Source organism: Staurois parvus, unplaced genomic scaffold (assembly GCF_062004578.1).
Source record: "Staurois parvus isolate SC_StPar_1 unplaced genomic scaffold, SC_StPar_1.0 ptg000686l, whole genome shotgun sequence".
NCBI lineage: Eukaryota > Metazoa > Chordata > Amphibia > Anura > Ranidae > Staurois > Staurois parvus.
Window position 1 is genome coordinate 144,186 of NW_028318482.1, and position 25,957 is coordinate 170,142.

At 42.5% G+C, this 25,957-nt stretch overlaps 1 protein-coding gene across 8 annotated transcripts in view; it reads right to left on the reverse strand.

Annotated features, from left to right (window-relative positions):
• Positions 1-25,957, reverse strand: part of MIB2 (MIB E3 ubiquitin protein ligase 2) — a 162,567-nt gene extending 136,610 nt beyond the window's left edge. For 4 of the 8 annotated variants that reach the window (XM_089652545.1, XM_089652542.1, XM_089652544.1 and 1 more), the window contains exon 1: positions 25,749-25,887. Coding sequence is in view for 1 of the 8 variants with exons in the window: in XM_089652546.1 (XP_089508672.1) it covers positions 25,749-25,942 (194 nt within the window). In the remaining 7 variants the exon portion in view is untranslated. Of the gene's footprint in view, positions 1-12,652; positions 12,753-22,308; positions 22,484-25,748 lie in introns of all 8 variants that reach the window. The other 4 variants (XM_089652540.1, XM_089652539.1, XM_089652541.1 and 1 more) reach the window with 4 other exon arrangements.

Here is a 25,957-nt window from a genome sequence, read left to right on the forward strand (position 1 = left end):
AGACCTCTGTTGCATTGCAGAGAGTCTGGAGTGCTATATTTCATCATGGCCAAAACCAGACACCTACAGGAGACACCGTAGACAGTGGAGATAATGTATGGCTTATTGATTGATGCAAGGCATTGGCATTTTATCTGAGTCTGAATGATCCAACTCTACCAAAAGTTTGAACCACGCTTGATGCAAAAGTCTGAATGAAGACTTTATACCATATCTTAATAATTTCATGTTGCATAAGCAAATCTTATGCTGTGCCAAATGTGAATGCCAGAACCCCTTCCCAAAAACATCTTTCTCCTTCCTCCGGGGCACTCTCTGCACTTTGTGCTGCCAGACAAAAGCTATCATCACTATGCATACATTGCTTTCAGTCAAGAATAACCTTGCTTTGCCACCGTTCAGTGCTTGGCCTTTGACCATATTTTAACAATGGCACTGCTGTTTTTATGGAGAAAGGAAAAAACATGCACAAACACCTGGGTTTCTCCCAATGCCAAGTCTGCAAATAGAAAAGGTCTTAACAGAGATTAAAAAATATGCAGCAAGGCCTAAAGATGATTGTCCAGTTCACAAAAACTAGCCTATGGCACCTCTGAAAAGGTGTGGTTGAGAAACATTATTGCTATCACTACTGTCCAATGTGTAAAGTTGATCTTTACATTCCAATGATATCTTCTAGCTACATTAGGAATACATAGCTCTATAGAAATTCCAGGCTTTGTAGCTGTGGCTTTGCAAAATACACTGGTACTACAGAAATTCTTGAGTATTTACAAGAAAATGTATGCATAATGCAGGAGAAGAGATTACAGATGTTAGGAGATAACAAGGTCATGTGTATTGGGAACTGGCAGTCTTAGTGGTACTTGTAGAATATTCAAGTAAATTACTAAAGCTGGTCATAGATGGTTCGAATCTTGGCCGATTCAGCAGGGACCAGCTGAGACTCGAACCATCTATGGGCAGGCTGAATGTACCCAATTCGAATGTTGTACGACTTGAGTATAACCAGCCTGCCCGACTTTTCATACAATTATTGCCCACATTATAACCGCTAGCAATAATCACTATGTTCTCCCAGAAGGGACAGGTCCCCCCGCCAGGAGAACACAACAGCAGTCAGTGTTGATGGGGGAAATGAAGCAATCAAGGGTTGGAGGAAAGAAAATCGTATCGTCTATGGCCAACTTAACTTTGCAGGAAGATGCATGCACGATCAGTAGTTGACATCCATCTACTGGTGACCATACCTGGCTGATCTTCACAAGCAACAGACCAAGCAAATAAGTCAGCATTACAGGGTTACCTACAAGGACAAACGTTTTATATCCAACTACTATGGTTTTGCCTAAAATAAGTCAGGAAAAGGGCATAACTGGGCACATACTTGGAGAATCCAGAGTAATGAAACAATCATTTGTGGCATTCAGAACATTTGATTCACTTCTGAAATATACAAATGAGGTCAAAATGGTCTCTTGCAAATAAATGATGGGTCATAACTAAAACGACCATTTCTCCCTTCTGTAGGCAGCCATGACAGTTTATACATTTCCTCTAAATGTGTGAATTGCACACGGCACAAATCTCAGCATAAGCTTTGACACAGCTCAGAGAAGGGTGCAACGCTCAGTAGGTTGGACATCATTGATCATTGAGTTTTGCAATCTAGATCCATAGCAGAAACTAAGGACTGTCAATAAGGAGCAGTACAGGGGTGCTAGTATAAATGAAGTGTAGAAGGAAAACATCATCCTTTTGTCTGTGATTAAGGGATCTTTCATACCAGCAGCCACGTTTAACACATGACCGCTGGTGTGCATTGGAAGGATACAGTGCTAATATGCCAGTCATGGCGCATCACACCATTTACTTCTCTTCTAATTAAAACATTATTGAAATGTCACAAGTGACAATACATTAAGTCATACTGGCCACACTGCACAGTAAAAAAAAAAAAAAAAAAAAAATACTACATACTGTATTTATTTTCCAGCACACACCACCACAGCACAGTGGTGTGAACTAGTCACTAGGGTTTTTTGCATTATCTTGCATTGGGACTGAACTGTGCAAGGGTGCCCAGTGCGGCTGGAGTGAAAGGGCCCAAAGGTGCATGTAAACCATTTGTTATATCTGTTTAACAATGAAAAATAAAAAAAAGAGGCGAAACAAAGGAATTTAATATAACTGAGAAAAAAAATGTACAGAAAACATGTTGCAGGTAGAAATGTAAACAGGTGACCTTAGACTTTAGAATGGCCATTTCTATGGTTTTCGGTGACACAGGCCAACGGAGTGGTTGCATAATATGTAAATGCCTCCACCACATGTACATACAGCTACACTGGCAGATGACCTGCCCTTCCCTTGGCCTCTGTTGTCCAGCCACATACATTATAAGCGGCTTGAGTTTTTCTACCACAGACACAAATGGTACACTATGCTGAGTTGGATCTCGTTCTAGACAAAGCATGTCTATAATCCTTCACATAGATTAATAAATCCCTCTATAGGATTTACCAGGATAGAAAAATCTGCAGCCTGCCTATTGGCTAAATCAGAATTCAAGTGGCCATAAGAGAATTAAGAGTGACTGTAAGCAAACGTCTTGGCGAAATGATTAAGGGAGTACGCCTTCTATAAATAGTGCAGAACAATACGCTTGATTTAAGTATATTATCTGAGTCTCTTCGTAGATTTACTACTTGGGGAAACAATCTAATAAACACAAGTCACACTGAAAAAGGGACCCCTTTGTTAGAACTGGCATTTTCAGCAAATGCATACACTTTGAAACTGCAAGTTTCTATATGCCCTTTTGCACTATCAAGTGTTTTTTTCACACACTAATATGCGTTGCATTAAGGAATCCCATTCAAATGAATGGGTCACAATGCTCCAAACACCAAATAAACAGATGCAACATTTCTGGCAATACAGCACACCAGAATGTGCAGTAGTGCATTATTGTGTGTAGTAGTGCACTGTAATTGAGGTTCCAATAAAAACTAGTGGCACTGCAACACATGAACAAAGGCAATGTGCTCTGTGGTAACACATCACAGCAGAGAATTGTGTTTCGGTCCTAAATTAGAAAAATGTGTGAATTTTATGTTGTATGAATTTTGAGTGAAAGCATTGGCAAACAGACTCCTGTCCTGAGGCTTTTCCAGGTAGTCTCCTAGCTGTTGTGCAGACTGGTTCACATATATGCAGTCGTGCGGGCCACGTTTTGAGCGGGCACGAGAGCCCATTCATTTGAATAGACTCCTGTGCCCCATGACACGCAGGGAAAAAGTCCCTGCACTTCTTCTGAAAACGCAGCCCACACGGGAACCTCGGTTCCCAGTACGGTTGCGTTTTCCAGTGTGGGTGGCCATTAGAACTAATGGCACCCACCCGTGGGTCCGCATTTCTCTGTGCGGGTGCGGATCCGCAGCGGCACCACCCACACAGATGTGAACCTAGCCTTAGTGCTGGACCAGGGATTCTCTATGACCTATTTGCTTCTTCTCTGCCTGGTCAGGTTTTCCCCACCTACCACTTAGTAGATCTATATGTTCTTACGTATATTTACATAATGAGGTAAAGCTCTGCTGACTTTCATAATTCAATCATGTTAAGAAAAAATAATATTTTTCTCTTGCACGATTGGGCATTCTTCGCAAAGTGAAGTTTCATCACATTCACTAAGCTCAGGTAAAATTTTCCATGCAAACTGCAACTTCCCTTGCAAAGTGAACAACTCATTTGACATCAATAAATCAACCTATTGGTTTCTAAAGGCACTGGTGATATAGCCAGGGCCTCACAGATGCATCCTGGGAAGGCCACTTCACCCAGTTCCTTGGTGGAAAATCTTATGCATACACTGAGATCTTTCAATATTTCTGGTAGATTTTTTTTCTTTACTTTATACCCTTGCCTATATGATGTCTGTGTCACATGGGCAAGGGCTGGGAGTTAGAATTTCGAGAAGGTTGAATCCTCTGCCGTTTTTAAAAAAAATTGGCCACTGGGAGGAGAGTGCTGAAAAGAAGAAAAGATAAAACAAATCTTGAAAGGAAAAGCCTGTAAGGTAAAGTAAATATGTGTTTTGGGTATCTTTTCACAACCTTTTGCATGACGGCTTTACTTTCTTTGTGACATTCTGGGGGAAAAGTCCACTTTAAAACAAATCAAAATTTTCTGATAAAAGAGCAGCAAAAAGGGTGAATAAGGGTCCTATTACACCCCCGATCCCTACAAGGGGAAAAGCACTTTATGTCATTTTCTTTGAGAAAAAGATAATGAGATGCACATACACAGGTATGATGTCAATGAGAAGTACCAGGGACTGTCACAATGATACCAGTCAGAGTTTAAGGATGAGCAGATTTGTAGATGCGCATCAGATCTGCCGGTCTGCTTATGACTAGCCACATGCACTAGGGAGTGTTCAGTCTATTTGGGAAGGAACTTTGTTTGAAAAATATATTTACTATGAAAGATCTTCCCAGGAACCATAATGATACTTCCTCCAAAAAATAGACATGGTGCCACATGATCTTGAAATGAAGCTCAGGAAATGAATGCATCCTAAAGGATAAGTTCACCTTTGGGAACATGTTACATGTTCCACCAGTTTTTAGGGTGTAACATGTTCCCATAGCTGCAGCCATGCCTGCCACCCCCCTGCCTCTGAGAGATAGTACGGGGAGAAGTTTACCCGCACTGTCACATTTGAAAAAAGCGAGGCCGTGCGGGGCTCCGCCCCCACGGCTGCATCATTCATTCACAGACTTCTGTGAATGAATGAACTGCCCGCCCTGACAGCCTTAGCGGCTGTGAGCTTGTAGTTTTCATTAAACTACCACAGCACTGAGGAGCGCCGTGATAGTTCATTGAAGCTTCCTGTCAGAATATCTGCTAGCTCGTACATCCCGTATGGGAAGCACATATTCTGACAGATCTCCAGGAGACTTTATCGCTGATGCAATGCTTTCCAGCCTTTTTTGGACAAAAATAATAAATGCACATTTTTTTACCTGCAAAAAAAATGTGCATTTGTTATTTTTGTCAAAAACGTTAACTTATCCTTTAAGGAAAACTACAATGGTTTATATATTTAGGGTCAAATTAAAATTTCTCTTTTACATGGAAAGTATATATACAGTGCTCAGCATAAATGAGTACACCCCAAGAGATTTGTTAGAAAACCTTTCCTTTCTGAATCAACATTTTCTATGGGAAACAATACTACAAAATACTCCCACAAATGCGGGCCATTGATTGCAAATAAGATTTATTAATTTGCACACACACAAAAAAAGCATTTTTTCTAATAAAATTTGTTTGAGACCATGTTGCAAAAATGAATACACTCCAATGAAAGTCCTAGACTGGCCATGCATTATACAATTTTCTTGAGATTTTTGGTTTTGATTTACCAAAAACCATATAATAGGAGGTCATACCTAACAACACTTTCAATTGTATCCAATTAGGCAGGCTCTTGCACTACATAATTGAAGGTAAATCTAAAGGAAATTGGGCAGAAATTGGACAGAAAATTGTATAGTGTATGGCCAGCCTTAGGAGCAAAGCTTAATTTTAGACAACAAAATCCTAATTAGCAAGAATTCAACTACAGGTGAGTCGAATTATTCATTAAACAGGTGTCCAGCACACAGTTGATTATAAAAAGCTTTTACTTAAAGAAAACCCCTTCCCATTTCATGCTTTGGCAATGGCACCAGATGGAAGAGAAATGTTACAAGGCTTGGGAAAGAAAATCATTTCTTTACACAATAAAGGTGAAGGCTACAAGAAGATCAGCAAAGCTTTACTTATCAATCAGAATACTGTAGCAAAAGTGATACACAAATTTCCCAATTATAAGAACTGCAACCAGGGCCGGTGCTAGACTATTTTGCGCCCTTGGCAAGACCAGCTACTTGCGCCCCCCAAAAAATAAAAATGTAAAAAAACAGAAGAAAATATGAAATCAACAAAACATGAAACTCCTAAATTTCTTTTAATTTGCAAAATTAAGTGCCATAAGATGCCACCAGCATCAATATTAAAAGACAAGATCAGTGTCACGGACAGACTGTATCTGTGGCTGGCAGTGGCAGGTGACAGTTGCAGTGAGTGGAGGATGATGGATCCACACTCTGACAGATCCCAGGCTGGAATTCCCCTGGCAATGGGGGGAGATGAAAAGCAGTGACAGCATGCAGCTGAACTGAGTGATCCCACACAGTGAAAGATCCAATACAGACACAGATCAGCAGGCATTAGCAGAGCAGGCTGTGGAATTGTGATGATGTCATCACTCACTGACACATTGTACATGTGATAAATTGTCCAAAATGTCCTAGTATGCTGACGCCTTAAGAGTTCCCTTCACTGGAACTAAGGGGCCAAGCCCAACCCCTGAAAAACAACCCCACACCATAATCCCCCTCCACCAAACTTTACACTTGGCACAATGCAGTCAGGCAAGTACCGTTCTCCTGGCAACTGCCAAACCCAGACACATCCATCGGATTGCCAGACAGAGAAGCGTGATTCGTCGCTCCAGAGAACACGTCTCCACTGCTGTAGAGTCCAATGGCAGCTTGAAAAAAAACTTTATTTTTCATTTTGGATAGCGTTAGGGAGGGTTATAACCCCTGTAAGGTTTATTTTTGCCATCTGTGTCCCATTGGGGAGATTTACCTTCACTTCCTGTCCCGTAGTCAAAACAGGAAGTGAGAGGAAATCCCTTCTAATTAGGGAAATCTCTAATGTCTTCATTGGAAGAACTCCCCTTTGTTACTTTTATGGGGACAATCCAAACTTTGGGATTTTCATTTAGTTTCACTTTCAAGGATAATGATAAACAGATCAAATAGATGACGCAGGAGACACAGACAACAATAAAAACTGACAGGTGTTCTAAACCCTCTCCACTCTATTCAAAACTTAAAAAAAATTTTGCCTTTAGTTATACTTTAACAACTTCCTGGATTCCCTGCATGCTTCTCTGCCTCTCCTTCTCTGTTTACTTTCCGTGTCTAAGGACAACATATTCCATGGTACCATGCTGCCTACCAACTGTGATTTCTATACTGACTCTTGAAACTCCTTCTCTCAGAATCTCTGTAGTACAGAAGGTAGGCCCTTGTGAAATGTGGGACACAGTGGTGCCTAGTCATCAGGCCTTGTGAATATGTGTCACAGAATTCAAAGAAGTAAATGTCCGCAAGTTTACACACTTCCAAGATCATTCAGGTTAATAGAAGTAGATTAAAAATAATAAAAAATACAAACGTAGAAATATATTTTAAATTGTTGACCATAGATGCACTTTAAGGGCTTGATTTACATATTGTTTTTTTACAACACCTGCACTCTACATGTAACAAGGGTCCAACTTTCTGCACCATTGCAAGTAATAGTACAGTTCAGATATCTGTAGTTATTTGTGATGTGATCCCAGACTATTGCATGCAAAATCAAGGCATACACTGACAACCTATTCCTTACCAAGGTCACCAAAAAACCCTGTGGTCGATTTATTAGAGGAGTAGAGCACTTTGAAAAGTGAATGAGCTGAAGCAAAGTGTAAAAACTCACTTTGCAAAGAACTGTATTTTTGCTTATATGCGACGGAATGGCTGAAGTCAGCAAAGCTTCATCTCAAGTAATGAGAAATTCGCTTTCCTAAGTCAACCACCTATACACCTTTCGTAAGTCAATGCCACATGTTTTGTGATTGAAATGCTGCAATGCCTGACATCTAATAATGCTCACAGTACAGAGCATTGTTGAACTGCACATGAGACTGGATGAAGAGGAATTTGAAAGCAGAAGTGCCTTTGGATAAGCAAGAAAACAGAAGAAAAATAAAAAAGGAACACAATGAAACCCTTCCTTACCAAGATAGATAGACAAACATCCATGGTACTTTTCAACTCTCCCAAAAAAATTACTGGGTTGCAGTATGTCCACAGGTTTCTAGACTTTATTGGCCATACACACTCCTTTTAGTCAATTTCAAACAACTGCAATCTACTACCCATGTGTTCAATCAACCACCAAAATTTGGTCGATTGTGAAGTCAAAACTGGATAATAAATAGCCATATTTAATATAGTTTATTGACAGACAGGTGATGAGGCTAAAAAACAGCTTCTCAATTTCTTCCAGCATTGTCACTCATTCTTCAAACCTACCTGTGCTTGAATAAAAATCAACATCATTAGTCCACCTGTACAGTTATGGGCAGCATTGTAACCATAGCTTTGACCTGCCCAGCCCTATCACCACAGGTGAGAACCACCCACCCCACTTATTACAGCTTGGAACCATCCACCAAAGTTCAGGCCCACCAAGCACTGCCCTGGTTCTGCACTGAGTGGTATGGGAAACTAGCAATCTCCTACAATATCGGCAGCAGAAAGGAATGATGGGAGATGTAGTCTAAATGATGACCTACAGGTATTAGGAAAGTGGCATAACTGTGCTTTGGGATCCACATTGTAAAATATGGTGTTATTTAATTTACGTGGTGACTTCATAGAGAAATTCAGTGACGTTCTTCTTAAAATAAAGCCAATATTGTTGGTATCATACAGTGTGTTGTATATTTTTTCCCCAGCAGTTCCCTATCAAGCCAATGTGAATGGCTTGCAGGTAATAAAATGGAATTGTTTGTGTGACTAAGCAGAAACCTGTTTATATCAGAGACGATTATTTCAATGCAGCAAGCAGACAGCATAAAAGAATGACATTGCTGTTGTCTTTCAAAAGCCCCAAACAATGTTTGGAATGTAACTCCAGAGTATTTCAATGCAAAGAATGCTGTGTCTAGTGTTTCATGTCAAATCAGATTCATTAGTTATTTTCTATCTGCCCCGGCATTAAACTTGACTTTCAACTACTGAACGTGAATCTGTCTTACAAAACGCTCTTCAATTCTTGCCAAGAAACAGCAAAACAGAAAGGAACATGCAAGTCTGATTAATGACTGATATGTACATGAATCTATATTTTTAAAGCAAACAATACAGTGGAAAGAATGATCAGCAAATTTTTGTTCCCCCAATTCTAAAGTTTTCAGTGCATTTTATAAGGCCAATATTATATGGCATATAGGAAAACCAGCAATTTAAACTGATTTATGTCATCCTGTTACTCACTTTAGCAAGTCCCCAAACTGCAGTCTGCAGGTCAAATGCAACCAATTGCTTACCAGCCCTTGGGGCACTATTCCTCCAACTGACACCAAAAATGTAGCAATATTTTAACCCCTGACACCAATGTAGCATGATTACGCCCATTGACACCAACAATGGACACTATTCCTCCCACTGATACGATCCATATATTTGTATTCATTTTTCATTAATTTTTTCCATCTGTATACACGCTATATGTGATGATGCATCCTTTCCAATTTTTTAATCATTTGTATCTAACTAGTATTTTGTACTATCTGTGGCTATAATCATGTTTTTAGGCTTTTTAGGTATTATCCTCATATCGATATTTATCAATCATTACCCTATCATCCGTTAAATATACTGCACTAATTTTTGGTATTCCCAATGTTATTATGTCATTTATGAATTGTTTTATGTATTTCCATGCATTTCTCTGTCCTTCTATTCACCATATTTATTTTGTGCTTGGTGATGCTCCCCAGATCGCTATTTTCCCCTTTGAAGCATGAAGTCCCCTATTTAGAAGGCCATCTCCACTGGCCAATCAGGTCTGAGGAAGAAGCTCTGCTTCAAAACACGTTACCACCCATTTTAAGCCACCACGCTCCAATGTCAGCAATATCAGGTCTCTCTGTGAACTATAGAACACAACCTCCCTATGTTATGAGGAGAGAGGGACATGTTCTGTACTTAAACTACTAACACACTGTTCTAAAACAGGACAACAACACTGCTCTTTCATAAATGCAATACAGTATGTAATCGTCAATTTAGGACAGGAAGTATGTTAAAGCCTAAGAAAAGGAAAACTAATGCAGTCACCATGTCTTGGGACTGGTAATATATTATTTTTCATCATTTTGCAATTGTTTATATATTAATTCTTTATTTATATTTTCCTTTCAATGGTTTTTATTGTTTTTTTTTTTTAATTTTTAAATACAGGATACAAATTCGACCGTACTCTAATACAAAAAAAAATCGTGACATTGAACAGTAGTTAACAGCAGTCTTATACAAATGAAGTATAACTAGAATAGATAACATTCAAGATAACTTGTCAAAGGAGTAGATATAAACATACATTTTGTGTCGATTGATTAAATAGTACACAAAGAGCCTACCTGTCTGTAATTCAACAGCCGACATCGGTAAAAAGGGTATATCATTTAAGATATACTGATATGTCAACAGAACAAGAGGTGTGTAAAGCACCTCATGGTACATAGGGCATCCCCACGGAAGAACCAAAAAACAGAAATCAAGATGGGGAGAGAAAAGGAGAAAGTGAAGATAGAATGGGGGGGGGGGGCATCTAAAATGCTTGAGATCCGTTTATGAGGTTAAGTGAGGCTATAGTGAGGAGAAGCTGTTCGTTGAAATCTCTGGGTGGGCATAGTGGATCCATGGGGTCCAGGTTTTAAGGAATCTCTCATGAGTGTCTGAGAGCATGCTGGATAGTTTTTTGTTTATTAGGAAGAAGTCAAGGCGGCGGTGAACTTCTGTAAAGGATACAAGCTGCTGTTTCCAGGCTTTCGCTGTATTATATATATTTTATATTTACGTTATTAAATATTTATTTATATTGATATATTTTATGTATTGATTTGCAATGTTTTGTTCTGGGGTTTCTCAATACTGTCTCGTTAAGAGCCAAGTCACACTAGCTGTCATGTCACTTAAGCCAGCTATTGAAAGTTTAAATCTCAGCTGGTTCAGCAAAAAACAGCGGAGATTCAAACCACCTATGATAAGGCTGAATATACCCAATTTGATTGTTACACGACTTGGGTACAACCAGCTTGTTGGATTCTGCATGCGAATATTGCTATTGGCTACAGCCGCAAGCAGTAAACACTGTGTTCTCCTGCCAGGGACGGCTCCTCCTGTGCCTCCCTTCTGGGAGATCACAATAGATCATCGGGAGGGATTCCCTCATTAAGACTGACTGTGTTGATGGGGGAATCAAGCAACTATTTTGCCTGCAACAAGGAAAATTGCATTGTCTATGTTTGGCTTAATTTTGCAGGAAGATGCATGCACGATCAGCACTTGACATCTATCTACTGGTGACCATACCTGGCTGATCTTCACAAGCAACAGACCAAGCAAACAAGTCAGCATCACAGGGTTACCTACAAGGACACACGTTTTAAATCCAACTACTATGGGTTTGCCTAAAATAAGCCAGGAAAAGGGCATAGCTGGGCACATATTTGGAGAATCCAGGGTAATGAAACAAACATTTTTGGCAGTCAGAACATTTGATTCACTTCTGAGATATACAAATGAGGTCAATATGGTCTCTTGCAAATAAATGATGGGTCATAACTAAAACGACCATTTCTCCCTTCTGTAGGCAGCCATGACAGTTTATACATTTCCTCTAAATGTGTGAATTGCACACGGCACAAATCTTAGCATAAGCTTTGGCACAGCTCAGAGAAGGGTGCAATGCTCAGTAGGTTGCACATCATTGAGTTTTGCAATCTAAATCACATTCTCTATGGCTGGTTTAACAGGAACTTGCCAATGACAGGATCACAGTATCAAAAGGGTAGAAGACATACTCGCCTACATCCCTTGCCAGCTGGATAAGTGACAGGATGCTTCCACATAGGTGAATTTTATTCTGGAGTGTTTTCGCCTCCGAAGGAGCAAAGCCTTGCTCACCCGGACAATGAGTGAGTGACACACAGAAGTAGGCAAGTATTTTCTCTGCAGTTTTTAGTCATCTTGTCGCTGGTGAGAAGTGTTGTTACAGTGACAAGGACCTAACTCTAATTTGCATTCTGCTATAAAGGCAAACAGGGATAGATGACAGAATTTTATAGCTACAGTAAGTAGATAATAGGAAGTAACTCAATAACTGAAGAAAAGAGAGCAGATGACCAGCCTGAGGAAAATGGTTAATGGGCAGAGAGAAATGAAAGTGAACTGAGCAGGAGAGAAATATTAGGCAATGGAGGTGGACTAAGTGGAGACAATGCAGCAGCAGGTAGAAGTAAAGGCACACACTAGGCAGCAGGTCATAGAACTGAAGTAATCTATACATAGATGAGAACCATGGACAAAGACTTGACACAAGAGACGGGAGTTGGTATGCACACAAACCATAAGGGAGAGGACACCTCCTGACAGAACCTGAAGGAGCAGCAGATGACGTTCAGGCAATATCCAATATAGACTAAAGGAGGTCAGATTTGGGAACTAGTTCATGAGTGTCTGGGTTAAGATCATCACTGATGGTAGTTGAAATCCATAAATTGTCTTCTGCTTTTATACTATATAAAATTAATCTCTTTAAAAAAAACAACATCTCTTTAAGGTCAAAGTCAGCATTCATGCTGTCCTTTTAACTCAAAAGCTTAATTACAATTCAATCCACTTTGCAGTATGGAAGACAATAAATCTGCAGTAAAAGAGAAAAAAAAATTCAAATAAAAAAATGAACTCACTTTTATTTATAAACCCGATGCTGCCCTTGGCAAGAGGCTTGTAGCTGGTAAGGAAGGTCCCTGAGGCGCCGACCTGATAACTGGTGTTCACATCAGCCAACTGTCACCATCAAAAATAAGAATATATTGTGTAAACTATACAGTCTCCTGCTCAGGTTTCTCAGATATGGAATGAAATGGATTTATGTCCCTAAACAATAGAAAAAATAAAAGAATGTGTATTCATGTATAAAGAACCTTTACCAGGTTCTAAATAAGAAAGGCAGAGGTGGGCATTCTGATCATGTGACCACTGTGATGGGCAGTCACAGCAGTCACATGATTGGAAAGCGCCTGATCGCAAGTATGCATCCAGAGCTTTCTGGTACCCACCAGTTACTGTGCTGGGATTACGCAGGGAGCATTACTGACCTTTTGCCAATTAACCCAATTAGTTGAAAATGTTCTTCCAGCTCTTCCTTGTCTGTACCACTTATGCAGGCCATAGACGGGTCGAAAATCGGCCAATTTTTTTAAAAAAACCCCCAAAAAACAAAAATTGGTCGTTCAGTAGGCCGACGTTACCACCAACGGTAAAAAAAAAAAATTGTCTGACAAAATCATAAAGTTCACCCCATACCTTCCGTCCCTTGCAGGTCACGGCTCATGCGCAGATTTTTTATCGGTAAAGCCCATCACTGCCGGGAAAATCGGCCAATAGTCAAAATCGGCCGCGAATTTTCCAACATGACTGATAACAAAAATGTGCAAAAAACCCGAAAACCGGCCGACCAATTACCCCACTAACAGTGAGAAAATCGGCCGATTTTCGACCTGTCTATGGCCTGCATTACTTTACTTTTTGTTCCCCCGTCCCAACTTTTTTGAGAGAGGTTGCTGTCATCAAGTTCAAAATTACATTGTTTTATTAAATGGTCCATTTTCTTAGTTTGAACATCTGATATGTTTTCTATTTTAAATAAAATATAGGTTTATTAGATTTGCAAATCATTGCGTTCTGTTTTTATGTAGATTTTACACAGCGTCCCAACTTTTTTGAAATTGGGGTTATCTTATTGATGTATGGTCCACTTTATGCCAACTTTCCTTTACAATGATTAAAAGTGATATTTAACATGTAGGTCCTGCTGACATTCTGCATGTAATTTTATCAGGAAAACAGAGCAATGTCTTTTAAAAAAAATGTAATAACACTTGTATAGTGGAATAACCATTTATCAATTCCTGGCAGCCTGGGTCAGTGATGTGACTTACAATGTACGTGTAGATTTTTTAAATACGTAGATGCATAAATTCTGAATTGTGAGAACCGATTACATAACTGAGCCTGGATCACAAATCTGGCACTACAGAATTGTGAATCCTTTGGTAGGTAAATCAGTTCACATACAATATGTTTTTTCAACAATATAGAAAATCTTTGTGTGTGCTAACAAGTACTTCTAGTTGGAAGCATAAACAATGCAAAGCATCCAAGTGCTCCGTCCAACTACATGTGACCTTGACCTAGGTCCAGCAGGCCCATTATTAGAATGCATTAGCCTAGCAGTCTAAAAATTGCACAGTGCTCTACTAACACAGGGATCTTCCCACATCAACTTAAGGAAGCCAATATCAGGCCATTGCTGAAAAAGCATTCCTTGGACCCAGGGATTTTAGCCTACTACAAACCAATGGAAAAATAATCTTTTTAGGTTGAAAAGGCAGTCATTAGCAGGTTGGAGGCCTATCAAATGACAAAATCTTTGACAAATTCCAAGCTGATTTCTGGAGAAAAAAAAACAAAACACAGTAAAGCACTGATCAACTCATTGAAAGGCATACTGATGGATAGTGAACTCCATTCCTATCTTCAAACTTTTTGCTACATTTGACACTGTGAGCCATAAAAATAAATCTTACTGGATCACGTACACTGTAATCAGGTTTTGTGCATTTTTGCATAGGGTAGCCCATTTCAACAGACTGCCCTGTGCACAGAAAAGTAGTTCATGCACCCTTTTGAGCATCAAGCTTTGCGTGTTTTGCCATGTTTAATGTGCTTTTTTTGCACCATTTAGAGTGCCCATAATGATGGATGGCAAGGTAAGTGCAGCACGTGTTGTTCACGCACTTTGTAAATCAATGAGGTTCACAGCAAGAATACACTCATCCGCACTTCTATTACATTATGAGGTGCCACAAGGCTTCATTCTGCCATCAATGTTAATAATGTTAAGTATGATCCCACTGGAAAATATCACTCAAAACATGATAATTAAAATTATAAATAGTGCAGCGCTCAAGAAACAATACTAACTCAAATAATACAATAAATGTGCTCACATGCAATAGTGTCACAAAATTAATCAAAAACAAATCATTAAGTGAGATATCTTCATTATAAAGTGCCACTCAGTATTATTCCCTATCACTTAGTGCCCACATATTCAAACAAATATAAAAAAATAAACTACCATTTGAAAAAACAATTTTCACAGTGCTCCAAGTGTAATAACGTGACCACACTTTATATACTACTCAAAAAATTGTAGAAATGTCCATAAAGAACTGATAATAATAAATTAATGCAATGTTCAAACAAAAGTGCAAAACGAATGTGTTCTTATTCCGCAACCGTGCCACTCTTCACCTCCTAAGGCTAGATTGCCTCCTCACCTCCTTAAACCGACCCCTAAGGGCCAAACAGCTTTCAGGATCACTCTGGATCCTTATCCCCTGGCGACAAGCACTTCTCCTGACGTTGTGGATCACTTTAGGGGACATCCATTAACCCCCAATCGGAAGCCTCTGGAGAACAATTGCTCACCAACCCAGTGAACAGAAAAGAAGAATCCTAAATCTGTCCGGCATTTGAGATGCAGTGTATCTCTCCAAGTCCAAGAACCTTCCCCAGTATTTCTATACACATAAACCTTATAGAAATACTATCTCACTTAATGATTTGTTTTTGATTAATTTTGTGACACTACTGCATGTGAGCACATTTATTGTATTATTTGAGTTAGTATTGTTTCTTGAGCGCTGCACTATTTATAATTTTAATTATTATTTACACTGTTTGGGTAGCAGGTTAAGTGCTGGCAGCTTCCAGTAGGTGTATTTCCCTTTTAGTGCAGGAGGATCTCTGTCTGTATATCACTCAAAACATGGTCTTAGCTACCATCTATGCAGATTACAGATAACTTTAGCTGTCTTTTTACCCAGACAATGGTGACCCTGGGACCAAAATGTTTAACTGACATGCAAGAGTGGATGAACGTTACCTGGCTGAACTGAAACCCAGACAAGAGGGGACAGGCCAACACCGAAGGACCAGCAAACACATACAGGTGGTATAATCCTTGGAAATATGAATCTTATGTTCTCACACCATGTATGCAGCCTGGACATGATCCTAGACTCTGACCTACTGATCAAGCATCAGGTATGAGCTGCCACCAGAGCCGGGACAAGGGTTGGGTAGGAGGGGCAGCTGCCCTGGGCACAGTGGTTTACTGTATGGTTGAGGGTGTCAGTGAGCTCATTCTGATACAAGGCATTTTTCCCAGCAAAAGACTGCTGGGGGTAGCATCCCCTAGCTTTGCACATAATGAAGGGGGGGGGGGCAGTTTGGCTTCTTTGCCCTGGGCACTGGATGACCTTGTCCCAGCACTGGCTGTCCTCCTTCTACCATTCCAGGAATATTACAAGAATTAATCATGAGATACCCGCAGAGGATACTGTATGCCAAAATGAACCAATGCTTTTGTATCATCCAGGTTGGATTACTGCAGCTTCCTACTGTGGATTTCCTGAGAAAGACCTATATCATTTACAGCTGGTACAGAATGTGGCAGCCAGGCTACCAACCCCACCACATGAAACAAATTCTCAGTTCCCTACGCTGGTTTCCAGTCGAATTCAGGATATTCTTTAAAACTGACCTACTTATAAAGCCTTAAACAATATGGGCCCTGCCTGACTGCACCTCTGGTTACCCATACTTCCACACACTCACTCCACTCCTTACAGAAAGGAAAACTACACATGCCAAGCGTCATCTGAAAACCTTTGGATCTTGTGCATTCTTTCATGCAGCGCCCACTATATGGAACTCACTACCATCCACCAGGCACCCTCTCTGGACATCCTTAAAAGCAGACTCAAGACACATCGATGCACCCAAGTCTATAGCAACGCCTGTCAATCCTTCTATTCAAAGAACCTACTACCAATTTTAGAAGTGCTTTGAGTCCCCAGGGTGAAAAGTGCTGTGCAATTAAAATAATAATTATTAATATACAGGATTTATATAGCGCCAACAGTTTGCTCAGCACTATACAATATAACAGGAGACAATACAGCAACAATACAGTTCATAATGATTATCATTACCCCCCTCCTACCTCCCGCCGTTCCTCCAGGACAGCCCTTAAACATCCAGACCATTGCCTAAGGATTTCATCAGCCTTCATTCTAGGATCGGGTAGCTTTCACTCTGCATATACTTCGTAAACAAAGCAATGCTTCATCACTTTCAAAAGTATAACAGCAGATGTATACTGAGATGCCTGAACCACAAATAGTCATATGATTGAACCCGATGAGCTATCATGTGTACATGATCTGCACTCATTCCCATAATCTCCTGCTTTCAGACTTGTTGCTACTCTATAATAGGCATTGGAACTCAGACTGTCTGAAAGGCAGTAAAAGCAGAACTGAGCCAACCTATTAAGCTTTTTCCCCAAAACAGTTACATGTAGAGCATGCATTGAATGAGAACGGTTAGGTTGCACTCACATGTGTAGTGTGTGACGGCACACCAAATTGTGTGGTTTTTGCTCACATTTGCAAAACATGCAAAAAAAAAAAAACCTTACTTCTGCAGCACAGTTCCTTTTTCATGGCACCCAAACACAGCAAGCAAGACACAATTTTGCATGCAAAAAAGTGCATTGAAAACTGCGCAAAGCTCAAAAAGATACTTAAAGTGATTCCAAAGGTTGATTTTTTTTTTAAATAAACATGTTAAACTTACTTGCTCTTTGCAATGGTTTTGCACAGAGTACCACGGATCCTCTTCTTTTTGGGTCCCCTGCTGGCGGGCCTGGCTCCTCCGCCCTGTCGAGTGCCCCCAACAGCAAGCCTCTTGCTATGGGGGCACATAAGCAGGCTCGCTCCAGAGCCATGCTCTGGTGAATGGACATTGTCCATTCACACACACAGAGCGAGGCTTGCCCCCCACTCTCTCCCCATTGGCTCACTGGCTGTGACTGACAGCAGCCAATGTGAGCCAAGGAGACCCAGGCGAGTCGTTGCTTTCATGCACATCACTGGATCGAGATAGGGCTCAGGTAAGTATGGGGGGGCTACAACCAGAATGTTTTTTACCTTCATGCACGAAGGCAAAAAGACCTGACTTTAGAACCACTTTAAGCTTTTTTGCTGCTTTTGTTGTGTGTAGGGTAGCCCATTGAAACGAACAGGCTGCCCTATGTGTGAAATGAGCATATATGCAATACACTACATAGTGTGTCGCTTGTCTGGTTGCCTTGGCTCTGAGGAAGGGACTGTGTCTCCTGAAACGCGTCAGTTATTACAACTGGTAAATTGCAAATTGCATGCGGTTTCCCCACTGCTTCTGTGTGCACCCAGGCTTGTCATGGCCCAAGTTCACACAAGAGCGGTACGGGGAAACCTCTCTGCAGGCATCCCATGCTGAGTCTCAGCGGTAGGAGAAGAGAGAAATGTTATGGTGCAGACCAATCAGATGCCGTCTAGCCTAATCTGTCATCACTACAAGGAGAGGAATAAGAGCGGTGGGTATTTCAAATCTCCGCCGCTTTTTCTCTTCTCCTACCACTGAGGACTCAGCATGGGATGTGTGCAGGGAGGTTTCCCGCAATGCTCCTGTGTGAACTCCGGCTATGACAAGCCTGGGTGCACACAGAAGCAGTGGGGAAACCGCATGCAATTTAGATAGGAATCACATTCCTGTTCAAATCGCTTGCTATTCTTTGCAGTGCAATTTGCGTCCATTAGCGCAAATCGCTCCTCAAAGCATCGGTTAAGGCAGTGGTCGGCAAGCCACGGCTCGCGAGCCACATGCGGCTCTTTGCACGCTTTAATGCGGCTCTTGTGTGCCGGGCGCCCGCTGCCCTCCCTCCTCTCGGGCGGCAGGGACTCTGCAGCGTGATCCAAAAAAAAACAGCCAGGGCAGCGCGCTCAAATGCAATGATTGGCCAGTCTCGCTGCCACTCACATCCTGATAGCCAGTGATTGGCTGTCAGGATGTGTGTAGGCGGGGCAGCGTGACGAGCGTGAGAGGAGCTAGGCTCCTCTCACAGTCCGCCCTGAAGACCGGAACAGCGCGGGAACACGGCGAGAGGAACGCGCGGAGCAAAGGTAAGTGAATTGACACAGGGGGGACTTGGCTTACTACTTGCTACTTACTTACTACTACTATATGAGGGATGAATTAATATGGGGGATGAATTACTATAGGGGGGATGAATTACTATATGGGGGATGAATTACTATATGGGGGATGAATTACTATAGGGGGGATGAATTACTATAGGGGGGATGAATTACTATAGGGGGGATGAATTACTATATGGGGGATGAATTACTATATGGGGGATGAATTACTATATGGGGGATGAATTACTATGGGGGATGAATTACTATATGGGGGATGAATTACTATATGGGGGATGAATTACTATATGGGGGATGAATTACTATATGGGGGATGAATTACTATAAAAACTTATTGAAACTAAAAACAGTGTACCATCCTATGTATTTTCAGTTTAAAAATGTGGCTCTCAAAATAAATTTCAATCGTGGTTTTGGCGAGATTTGGCTCAGTTGAAAAAAATGGTTGCCCACCACTGGGTTAAGGCATCGGGCATACCAGTATCAGTGCATCCCTACTATTCCGCAATTAAAATATTTTACTATACTTTAAAATACATTTTCAGGAACGGAAACATATAATAACATAAGTGTCAAATCCTTCTATTCAAAATCCCTTGTTTATAAGCAGTGGAAGTTTTTTTTTTAAAACAGGAAAAAAAAAAAAAGAGGAATCAGTTAACATATTAAACCCGCTGGTACTCTGTTTCTTACTCTTCCACAAAAATAAACTGCCATTTAAACACTATCAGCAATAGTATACATATCATACATCACTTTGGATATTGAGAGCTATATCTAACAAAATCATTGTGTTTGCAGCTGTACAGAATGGATCAGGTTACCCTGGTTAATGTACAACGGAAACTTCTCATTGATTCTATCTATCTAGGAAGCCTAGCATTTGCTTAGCAGTTCTACTGCATCCATTTAACATATGTCTGTTTATGTAGTAACAAAATAAAGCATGTACACCAGGCAATGATGGTGACAAATATCCATCCAATCTCTCCTGCTCTGCTACAGTAAGATTTTAGGTCTCGTTCACACCATATGTGCAAAAAACCTGATGGAAACTGACACATAGATTTTACTTGCAGAGCCATCAGTTTACATCAGTTTTCATGTGCGCTTCAATGGGTTTTATATATGGTGCAGATTCCTGCACAGAAAACAAATCTGCACGTGATGCTAGAGTTGTGGTGTGAACAGGGAACATAGAGAACAACTGATTTCATTGTGGCCTTGCAGAACTCATGCAGAAAAACTGACATCTCTGCACCATGGTGTGAACGAACCCTGAATGTGGCAAACTTACATCAAGGTCAAAATGAAAAGAACAGCAGACATATGGCTGGCTGCCACTGCTGGAATGATTTCAAAAGGAAAACTAGAATAGTGTTTGGTTAGTTTTACGTTAGTTGTACTAAATAAATACTATTGGGCCTTATACTGTGCTATTGCATATATGAATACATGTGTTTGTAGTGGGGGTGTGCTCAACTGTGCGCCCCCAGCAAGGAGACTGGCTCAACATACTCATTTATACTCGTGTAAACATACGTATGCGCGTACATTACTGCACTCAAATGTAAATGTTCCACAGCTCTGTACTCATGGCTGTATTATTGATCTTTACTCTGCTGTGTGCACTGTTCCATAGACCATAATGCATCTCATTTCACATCAGTAAAAAATGCAGAATTTTGTACTTCCGTGTCAAGAGGCCGTAGGCTTTCATCACACGAGAGTACTTAAAATTAAACATTTTTAAAAAAAACTACGAACGGGAAGAATTTTTAATGAGGACATACTATGGGGTAGATTTATTAAAACTGGAAAAAAACAAACTCTGGTGCAGCTGTGCATGGCAGCCAATCAGCTTCTAACTTCAGCTTGTTCAATTAGGCTAGGATCACATATGTGCGGGTGGTGCCGCTGCGGATCCGCACAAAAATCGGTGCAGCCGTACCACCCACACTGCACAATTCTAATGGCACGCCGCCCACACTGGAAATCGCAACCGTACTGGGAACCGAGGTTCCCATGCGGGCTACGTTTTCAGAAGAGGTGCAGGGACTTCTTCCCTGCGTGTCCTGGGGCATGGGAGTCCATTCAAATGAATGGGCTCTCATGCCCGCGGAAAACGTGGCCCGCAGGAATGCGGATATGTGAACCAGGGGTTAGGCTTTGACAATAAGCAGATTGGTTTCTATGCACAGCTGTTCCAGATATTTCACGCTCTAGTTTTAGTAAATCAATTCACATGTATCTTTTGCATTCAGCTTGGGTTCACATATATGCGGTGCGGTATATCGCATGTGATTTGCACAGGAACCGCATCGCATTCCTGTGAAAATCACATGTGAATTGTGTACGGTGCGATTGGAGCCATACATTTTGTATGGCTATAATCGCACCGCACCAAAAACGTGCAGGACCCTTTTTTAGGTCCGCACTAGAATCGGATCGCATGTGTATTCATACCCACGCAATCCGATTCTGCACATCGCACCGCATTTTGTGGACCACTTTCGAGGTGTTGTTAACTTAACATACACACCCGCAGCAGTTCGCATGAATGGGGTACGATTCTGATGTGGTGCGGAGTTCGCACAGAAAACACTGCAAATTCCGCACCGCATCAGTGTGAACCCGGGCTAAGACAGTATTAAACCCCAAACCAAAAATGTAATTGAGTGCATTATACCAATTATTAGATGTGGTGACTGCACTAGTTTTTTTTTTTTATTTAGGATTTTTTCCCCTCTGTTTTCATTTGGGGATCTGGCCAGTATCACGCCTGTATTAGAGTCCCCCACTCTGCATGAAGGAGCACAGGGGGCACCTTTGGACAGCGGTATTGTTAAGCTGGGGAGTGTTAGATGTACTAGCAGACTTAAATACACCAACAAATTGAAGCCATTCTCCATCTCACACTTCATAATCAGTTACAGAAACAGTGTGTTTCCTTCTGGGATAAAGATTTTACATGAATAAATAACAGCTGATCCTTTTAAGCACTCCTGACAGTTCAGTGGCAAACGGTTTGTCTCATCCCTGTAAACTGATACATCTGTAAGAGAGCTTGTTCTTTTAAAAAAATACAGACTTACTGACTGGATCACCAGATGAAAAATAGAAGAAAGAAAGAACATGAAAACTAATGCAAACACCACATCTAAGAATTGGTAAGCTGCAATATAATAAATGTTAGCTTTTGGGTTTAATACGGCTTTAAAGTTGCTTACCTGCCTGTATGCATTCTATACCTGTGTGAAGGCCATGTTTTGCCTGCATGGAATACATAGGTGTTCCATGCATTTGTGTTCAGGCAGTCCCATTCATATCAATTGGGATGTAGCAGCTGCATGGACACCGCCGCTGTTCCCACTTTGACATCCGTGTGGGTGTGGGTGTGTGTCCCTAAAAATAAAGATAAAATAGTTAGGTGGGGGCTTGATCTAGGTTAGTGCTAGCTTCAGTGTCAATGTGTTTTTGGCATCATAAAAAAAAGATTTAATATTTAGTATCAGTGCTTTCAGATAGGATAAAAAAAGGAAAATGCACACTAACAAATAATGTCCCACCCAATAAAGGCCCCATTAGTCCTGAAAAAACAAGGTCCCATTTACTTGGATACACCGGGAAGTAGCAAAGACAAGTACAGTTTTACTGACACATGCCAAAATCCAAAACTTGGTTCAGGGGTGAAAGTGTTATGAAACCCACATTTCTGGTAACTATTACAGCAGCTGACATGAGCAATTACCTTGTCTGCTGCTTCATCCTCTTTAATGTCCTCCTAGTTGAGGAGGTCCAAAGGCTACAAGTGCAGGTTTCCTGTTTTAGGCTGACCCCCGTGCCTTGCAGGATCCTATGGAGCCACCCTTGAGCATTCATACCCTGATGGAAATTCTCAGGTTTGGGAGGAGGGACAGCATGTGCAGTATGGCTGGGCATGAGTAGCCATGGGACATTTAGTCCTGATGCGGAAGGCCATCTGATGCTACTATGCGGGCACACATGTGCATATGCAAAAGGGAGGGGTGGCTGGGTGCAAGGCATCATGGGACCTGTAGTCTTGGAGCAGGAGATCACCTAATGCTATAGCTTATTGCTTCCTGATCTGAAGTCAAGAACACTGAAAAGTACAAACTGTACCCCAGGACATTATTTACAGTGAGCGTGTGTGAGATGTTCCCTTGGTTAAGATGTATTCATTGGGAGCATTGATTACCACTTTGTCCTAGCTTGGTCATTAATGGGCTAACACTTTGCTGTTTCATGCCACATCCAAGGCACCCATCCAGCACTGGAGGCCTCTATGCCTGAACCCCGGAGGATCAGCACTGATGGTAAAGGAGCCTCCTCTGTGCCGGGTGTCTACAGGGGCTCTGGATGGGTGTACAGATGGATGGATTGGGGTCTACAGGGGCTCTGGATGGGTGTACAGATGGATGGACGGGTGTCTACAGGGGCTCTGGATGGGTGTACAGATGGATGGACGAGTGTCTACAGGGGCTCTGGATGGGTGTACAGATGTACGGATGGGTGTCTACAGGGGCTCTGGATGGGTGTACAGATGGACGGATGGGTGTCTACAGGGGCTCTGGATGGGTGTACGGATGGACGGATGGGTGTCTACAGGGGCTCTGGATGGGTGTACAGATGGACAGATGGGTGTCTACTGGGGCTCTGGATGGGTGTACAGATGGACGGACGGGTGTCTACAGGGGCTCTGGATGGGTGCACAGATGGACGGACGGGTGTCTACAGGGGCTCTGGATGGGTGTACAGATGGATGGACGGGTGTCTACAAGGGCTCTGGATGGGTGTAAAGATGGACGGACGGGTGTCTACAGGGGCTTTGGATGGGTGTACAGATGGACAGATGGGTGTCTACAGGGGCTCTGGATGGGTGTACAGATGGACAGACGGGTGTCTACAGGGGCTCTGGATGGGTGTACAGATGGACGGACGGGTGTCTACAGGGGCTCTGGATGGGTATACAGATGGATGGATAGGTGTCTACAGGGGCTTTGGATGGGTGTACAGATGGATGGACGGGTGTCTATAGGGGCTCTGGACAGGTGTACAGATGGATGGATGGATGGGTGTCTACAGGGGCTCTGGATGGGTGTACAGATGGACGGACTGGTGTCTACAAGGGCTCTGGATGGGTGTACAGATGGCCGGACGGGTGTCTACAGGGGCTCTGGACGGGTGTACAGATGGATGGATGGGTGTCTACAGGGGCTCTGGATGGGTGTACAGATGGATGGATGGGTGTCTACAAGGGGCTCTGGATGGGTGTACAGATGGACGGACGGGTGTCTACAGGGGCTCTGGGTGTACAGATGGATGGATGGGTGTCTACAGGGGCTCTGGATGGGTGTACAGATGGACGGACAGACTATATATAGACATCCATGTACACAGACTCTGCAACACCATAGAAATCTGCTCATAGGAGAGGGATACTTCTAGTACTGCAGGCTTCCTTTACATCTCAGGGTTGGGATATTAACTGGACAACCTCCCAGGTGAAGAGACCGAACTCTGCTATACAGCTGGTGACAAATTCCTCCTGACATTGGGGTAGCCACCCCCTGAGGGGAGCAGAAGGTGGGGAAGGTGTCAGTGGTGATATGAGCGGTGTGGAAGGTGTCAGTGGTGGTACGAGCAGCGTGGAAGGAGTCAGTGGTGGTACGACCGATGTGGAAGGTGGCAGTGGTGGTACGAGCAGCGTGGAAAGTGTCAGTGGTGGTACGAGCAGCGTGGAAAGTGTCAGTGGTGGTATGAGTAGCGTGGAAGGTGTCAGTTAGTGACACATGCGGTATGGAAGGTGTCAGCGGTGGTATGAGCGGTGTGGAAGGTGTCAGTCAGTCACATGTGCGGTATGGAAGGTGTCAACAATCGTATGAGCAGTGTGAAGGTGTCAGTGGTGGTATGGGCAGTGTGGAAGGTGTCAGTCAGTGACATATGCGGTATGGAAGGTGTCAGCAATGGTATGAGCGGTGTGGAAGGTGTCAGTCAGTGACATGTGCGGTATGGAAGGTGTCAGTGGTGATGTGAGCGGTGTGAAAGGTGTCAGTGGGGGTATGAACCTTGTGGAAGGTGTCAGCGGTGATATGAGCGGTGTGGAAGGTGTCACTCAGTGATATGAGCGGTGTGGAAGGTGTCACTCAGTGACACGTGCGGTATGGAAGGTGTCAGTGGTGATATGAGCCATGTGGAAGGTGTCAGCGGTGATATGAGTGGTATGGAAGGTGTCAGCGGTGATATGAGCTGTGTGTTAGGTGTCAGTCAGTGACATGTGCGGTATGGAAGGTGTCAGTGGTGGTGTGGATGGTGTCAGCGGTGATATGAGCTGTATGGAAGGTGTCAGTGGTGGTGTGCAAGGTGTCAGGGGTGATATGAGCTGTATGGAAGGTGTCAGCGGTGATATGAGCTGTATGGAAGGTGTCAGCGGTGATATGAGCTGTATGGAAGGTGTCAGCGGTGATATGAGCTGTATGGAACGTGTCAGTGGTGGTGTGCAAGGTGTCAGCGGTGATATGAGCGGTATGGAAGGTGTCAGTGGTGGTGTGGAAGGTGTCAGTGATCTGGCAGTCCCCGGTCAGTGTCTGTCACCCCCCCTCCATAGTACACAGGGTATAGACAGTAGTAGAATATGGCGAGGACTCACCGTCCCGGGGAGGAGGAGGGGGGAGCCGTGTATTCCCGGTACGTTTCCTCCTCACAGCCGCATTTCCCTTCCCACTTCCATCGCTGTGACAGCAGAGGCGGCTGAGCCCCGGGCCGCACTGCCTGCTGGGATTGTAGTTCCCTCCTGTGGAGGCGGCGGGTCGGAGGCGGGGGGAGGACTACAACTCCCGGCATGCAGCGCGCCCGGCC